Source organism: Lupinus angustifolius, chromosome LG06 (genome assembly GCF_001865875.1).
Source record: "Lupinus angustifolius cultivar Tanjil chromosome LG06, LupAngTanjil_v1.0, whole genome shotgun sequence".
NCBI classification, from domain to species: domain Eukaryota; kingdom Viridiplantae; phylum Streptophyta; class Magnoliopsida; order Fabales; family Fabaceae; genus Lupinus; species Lupinus angustifolius.
In genome coordinates, this window is record NC_032014.1 from 18089252 (window position 1) to 18096058 (window position 6807).

General features: G+C 32.5%; 1 protein-coding gene across 1 annotated transcript; it reads left to right on the forward strand.

Moving 5' to 3' along the window:
• LOC109350094 (elongation of fatty acids protein 3-like) lies at positions 953–2127 on the forward strand. The gene has a single exon (XM_019591231.1). The coding sequence runs from the start codon at positions 1102–1104 to the stop codon at positions 1984–1986; it is 885 nt and encodes a 294-aa protein (XP_019446776.1). The 5' UTR covers positions 953–1101; the 3' UTR covers positions 1987–2127.

Genomic DNA, 6807 nt, shown 5'->3' on the forward strand with positions numbered 1-6807 from the left:
ATTTCAATTTAATTTTTCAAATTTATCTATGTAAGTATCGTTTGGTGGATAAGCATATCTATATACCATATCCAAAAAAAAGGTATAATCAAACACAATTTAAAAAAGAGAACCTAATAATAAGGTTTTAATGTACATGTTCACCACTCCATAACTGTATTGAGAGATGATTTGGAATCATCAAGAAAAGATGAAAAATTCTTAGTTAAATATTACAATCTAGGTTGAAGACTTTTATCAATATTATTATGGTTGTATTTACATTACATAATTATATTCACATGAACTCAAATAATGATCCACTATTTAATAATTTAAAGTAACATCTAAATTATATACCACAAGATGAATATGAAGATGATGATATCAATTATGAAACTTCTAATCATACAAATTTGGAATAAGAGAAGAATATGATAAGATTTCTCACTTAATATAGAAGTCAACCATATAAGTTATTTTCACATTAGGATCTTTGTGACATATAAATTAGTTTAATATTGATTATTTTGCCATGCATAAATTATTCTTGCATTTGATCATTAAAATTAGTGTATATATTATTTTCATATTTTAAATTTTTAATGATGTATATTATGAACAATGGAAAGTACTGCAACTTAATTACATTTTTAGAAAATTGGAAATGACAAAAATATGTAAATAAAACAAAATATTTATATTAATAAAAAAAGAAATAAATAATTGAATATTTTGATTTTAAATTATATTAATATTTAATTACTACCATTAATACTTATTTAATCAATAAATAACTAAATACATAAATATTATATATATATATTTAATTATTTTCCAAATCTCAGATATTTAGAGTTAATTTTACTGTGAAAAACAATATTAATGAACTACTTACACAAGTATGCTCTCATTTTTAAGCTACCCTTCTTATTTATATTTTCTGGCAGAAATTTTATAGGAATGAGACTTTTCAGGCTGATTAAAATATCTCCTCTGCCTCTGTTTTTCTTTCCAAATTTTAAGTCTTTTCCCGATAACCCCTTTTACTTTTCCAAGTTCCAAAGAAACAACAGAATGTGAAAAATCATCACCAAACTCAACGGCGTCGCATCCACCACCATGAGTAAGGTTTCGCTTCCAACAATCCACACCATAATCTTTTACCTTTCCGAGCACCCTGCCATCGTGGGGTTCCGATGGAACCACGTCCAATCATGGGGCTCCACGTGGTCCTTCCTCTTCACCTCTATCGCCACCTACCTCCTCCTCTCCCTCTTCCTCCACCTCTCTCTCTCCGTCCTCCTCTGCCGCAACCAACGCATCCCTCTTAGTCCCATTCCAGCCCTCCACAGCCTTTTCATGTCTCTCATCTCAGCCACCATCTTCGCCGGCATACTCCTCTCCGCCACCGCTGAAATCCGCGACACAAGGTGGTTCTGGCACCGCTCCAAAACCCCACTACAGTGGCTCCTCTGTTTTCCCCTCGGAACAAGACCCTCTGGTCGGGTATTCTTCTGGTCCTACATCTACTACTTATCACGGTTTATCAACATGTTTAAAACAATCTTAAATATCCTACAACGTCGTAGATTGTCGTTTTTCCAACTTTTCAATCACTCAATCTCTACATTCATGTCCTTCCTCTGGCTCGAGTTCTCGCAATCATTCCAAGTTCTCGTCATCCTCTTCACAACTCTGGTCTACTCAGTCGTTTACGCGTACAGATTCTGGACAGCTATTGGGTTTCGTGGCGCGTGTTTTCCGTTTGTGTTGAATTGCCAGATTGTGTTGCTGAGTTGCAATGTGGTGTGTCATGTTGGGGTGTTTTTTCTTCACTTTTTCTTCAAAGGTGGGTGCAATGGGATTCGCGCTTGGGTCTTCAATTCTGTACTCAACATGGCTGTATTGATACTCTGTCTCAACTTTTATGTGAAGATGTATGTTTTTGGCAAAAGGAGAAAGGTTGAGTCCAATCAGATAAGTAGAAATTCAAATTCAATTTGAACATAATAAGCTGGTAAGGTTTGTGCTTTTGTGGTGTATATCTGTGGTAAATTTTGAGGATCCAAAAGTTGTTCCCTTTAACCTTAATGTAGACATTTTAAAAATGACTGTAAATTTTTATCCTACTACTGTTTTAAGTTGCACTAGTAATTTTGGTCACTATGGATTACATCTGTTGTGGTTATTCGACGTAGATTATGACAATTACGGTGTGAATTAATTTATGATTAAAAGATATTTTTGAATTTGATATGTTTCGATGCAGCCCAAAAATGTCCAATACGGTTGTGTTGTGGCCTAATGCGACTGTACTGTTGTGCTTCAGTATCACACCACGGTTGCGGCTATCACTGCAACTACAATATTGCAGGTCAAATTAGATGATCTGGTTTGCAATTTAAATCACTGATCACAACTTAGTCCTTGTAATTGTTCAGATATTTTAATTCTGATGATCAGATAACATGTAAATTTCAGTACCTATGTTAGGAAGTTTTACTATGAAATTAAGCTAATATTCATTAATATGATGAAGAATTTGTTGTACAGTCATTCTCTACTAAAAAGCTAAACCTTTTGAATTGTAACTAGTTTATTCTGTGATACTCTTGATTGTGAATGGAGTCCTATAACATCAGATTGCAGTGCTAAGGTGATTCCCTGGTATACTTCAGTTATCACTATGCATGACTGTGTTGCAGAGGTTCACGTTCTGTATCTGAAACATAAAACAAATCTTATTTGCACTACGAAATAAACTTCAACAATTGGTCTGGGATGAATTTTCATAATTTTAGAACTGATTATGAAAATAAGATTCACATGTAGTTAATGACACTAGTATGTTAAACAGGTGTGGGAGAAACTATTGCATAAATTTAGACCAGTTAGTAACTCACGTTATTTTTTCTTTTCTAAAATCGGGTATTAAGTTTGGGGAATGAACTCTCCTGATATAAGCAGATAAGTTATTTCTTCCTGCCAGTAAAATCATGAATGTGTCATGTTTCATCATTTTCTATAAAAATATTTTTAAGAATAAATAAAATAACATACATGTCACATGTCACATTTTTATTGACTAGATGAAATATATTATCTCCTGATACGAGGAGAAACATTATACTACTTTGTATTGAAAAACAAAATAATAGTTTCTCTCACTTCATTAAATATACTACTTTTTAACTTTACTATTTATGTGATTTCTTACTCCTCTTGTATCTTGTATATACATGAATAAATATCAATGGTCTATTGTATTCTGTAAATTAAAAAATCAAATATTTCATTCTTACGAACTACAAAATATGACTATTTTTAGATTATGGTCTTTGAATTTGAAATTTAGATTCAAGAGTCGGTTACAAAATAGAGAATGTACTAGTATTCTATTTATCGCACTAGATGATAGGCTCACTAAATTGCATAAACTATTTTATACCCTACCCTAAAGTTATTTGATTATTTAATTAGTTATTAAAAAGAGCAAAATTTATTTATTTTTGTTTTCAAAATAATTAATTTTAAACAATAAAAGGGTGCAACAAACTGATAAACACTTTTATGTAGTGTTTATTTAGTTAGTTCTCTTAAAAAAGAAAGAGATAAGCATCAACATTTGCCTCCTAATTTCAAAAACCAACTAGAAGCCCATTAGTTAATTAATTTACTAATTAAAAAGGTGTAACAAAATGATAAAGACCATTATCAGTAGTTTATTCTGTCCATAATAAGAGGGATAAATACTAGCTTTTCCCTCTCACTTTCGAATTGAAAAGCAATCTAAAAGCATTAACTGTTTTTTGAAAAATTATTTTTTGTTAAACAAATAGTTTTGGGTCAGAGAAAATTGAGTGTTCAAGCTACCCATCTTTACATATTGCTCATCAGATAGCATGCAAACCAATGTTTGTATGCTTTTATGATAAGTAACTAGTAAAGAAATGAACAATAATTATGTCAAGGTTGAAAGAACTTACCTCGCAACATCTTGTTGTTGGAAAGTGCCCATTGTCTTTTTTGAGTTGAGTTGTCTTTAAGATGGTTTGAGTTTTTTTTTTGACGAGGGATGATAGGAAGTGGAATTGAACCAAAAATGCAGGTCGCTATACTGCCCGAACTTAGGGACAAAAAAGTAAAATCAAGAACATAGGTTGGTGTACTGTCGAAGCTTGGGGGAAGTAAGATAAGGGTTATTGTTGAAACATGAGGAAAATAAGATAAGGGAAAACTAAGAATGCAAGTCGATTTACTACCGAAACTTGGGATAATAAGATAGGGATAAACCAAGAATGCATGTTGGTGTACATCTGAAACTTAGGAAAATAAGATATGGGTAAACTAAGAACGCAGGTTGGTATATCACAAAGCTTGGAGAAAATAAGATAAGGGTAGACCAAGAATGCTAATTAGTGTACTGCTAGATCTTGGTAAAATAAGATAAGTTACACCAAAAATTCATGTCGATGTAATTCCGAAACTTGAGAAGTAAGTTAAGGGTAAACCAATAATACAAGTCGATATACTGCCAGAACTTGGTTTCACGCACATCAAGGATTCTAGTCCTAGAAAGTGTAAATAGCAAATCAAAGCACATGACATGAAAAACTTAAATTGCACGTCAATGTACATGACTCGAAAAGTATTAAATGCACATTGAGGTATAGAACCCATAAAGTTTAGATTTCATGTGGAGGTACATGGCACAAAATTTTTTGATTATACGTCGAGCTATAAGATCCGCAAACTTAGATTTCACATCAAGGTACAAGACCTAAAAGTTTAGATTGCACATCAAGGTATAAGACTAAAAATGTTTAGATTTCATATTGAGGTACAAGACCCAAAAAATTTAGGCTGCACGTCGAGGTACATTACACAAAAAGTTTAGATTGTACGTCGAGAGGACCCGAAAGGTTTACATTTCATGTTGAGGTACATGATCTAGAAGATTTATATTTCATGTCGAGGTACAATACCCAAAAAATTTAGATGGTACGTCAAGGTACAATACCCAAAAAAATTTGGGTTGCACGTCGAGGTATAGGACATGAGAAGTTTAGATTTCATATCGAGGTATAGGACCTAGAAGGTTTATATTTCACGTCGAGGTAGAGGACCCAAAAATTTTAGATTGAACATCGAGGTACAAACCCTAAAAGTTTAGATTGCAAGTCGATGTATAGGACCCTAAAAGTTTAGATTGCATGTCGAGGTACAAGACCCAAAAGTTTTATATTTCATGGTGAGGTACACGTCCCGAAATGTTTAGATGGTACGTCGATGTACAGATTCGAAAAGATTAGATTACACATCAAGGTACAGGAACCAGGAAGTTTAGATTTCATGTTGAGGTACCAGACCCGAGAACTTTAGATTGCACATCGAGATACATAACCCAAAAAGTCTAGATTGCACGTCAAGATACATGATCCAAAAACTTTAAATTTCACATAGAGGTACAAGACCCTATAAGTTTATATTTCACGTCGAGATATAAGACCCAGATAGTTTAGATTGCACGTCGAGGTACATGACCTATAAACTTTATATTTCATATCGAGGTGCAGGACCCGAAATGTTTAGATTTTATGTCAAGGTACATAATCCTAAAAGTTTAGATTTCTCGTTCAGGTACAAGATTTGAAAAGTTTAGATTTTACTTCGAGGTACAGGACCTAGAAAGAGTTTAGATTTCACTTTGAGGTACAAGACCTATAAGGTTTACATTTTACGTCAAGGTACATGACAAATACAAGTTTAGATTTTATGCCGAGGTATAAGACCTGTAAAGTTTAGATGGGACGTTGAAGTACAAGACCCTGAAAGATTAGATTTCCCGTTGAAGTACAAGATCTGAAAGGTTTAGATTTCACGTCGATGTGCAGGACTTGGAAAGAGATTAGATTTCATGTTGAGATACATGACCTAGAATTTTTAGATTTTACGTCGAGGTGCAGGACCCAAAATGTTTAGATTTAACATCGAGGTATATGACCTGAAAAGTTTAGATTTCATGTCGAGGTAAAGGACCCGAAATGTTTAGATTTCACGTCTAGGTACAGTACCCATAAAGTTTAGATTCCTGCAAACCAACAATTTGGTATATAAATAACCAAACATGTTGTCGCAAATAAGTATAAAATATTATCGAATTCACAAGGAATTACTCGATACTAGCATTTCAACTAAAAAATTTATTCTAAGTTTGTTTTGAAAAAGGGTTTTTGGTTGGTTTGATTAACTAATTACTAATTATCAATAACAACAAAATTGAAGACTCAAGTTCAAGCTTCAAGAGGATCAACAAACACTAAAGAGTAAATTTTCATTTCTTTAGGTCCTAAGATGTTTTGAATGAGTAGAGTCTAAGTAAAGTGAACGTAATAATAAATCTCAAATATGAGAATGATGATCATAATGCATATGAGATTTATATTCATACATGATTTAGGTGCATTAGCATTCATGCATGACTACACGATTTTGATGCATTAAACTAAGTTGAACTTATATCCTTTCAAAATCATGCATCATACATTTAGTAAATCATGCTAGAAGTTCATGGCATGTTAACTAAGTATTTTAAAAAAAAAAAATAGTTAATCGATTAAGGTTATACTTAATTGATTCTTTGTAAATGAGAAACTCGTTAATCGATTAAGTACATGATTAATCAATAAAGTTAGTTTCAATTTTGAAATCTTGGATTTTTTATATAACGTTAATTGATTAAGTGTCTACATATTCAAGTAATATAACAAAAAACAGTTTGAAATCAAATGGTATTTTAACTTACCTTTCCCATAAGCAAACACA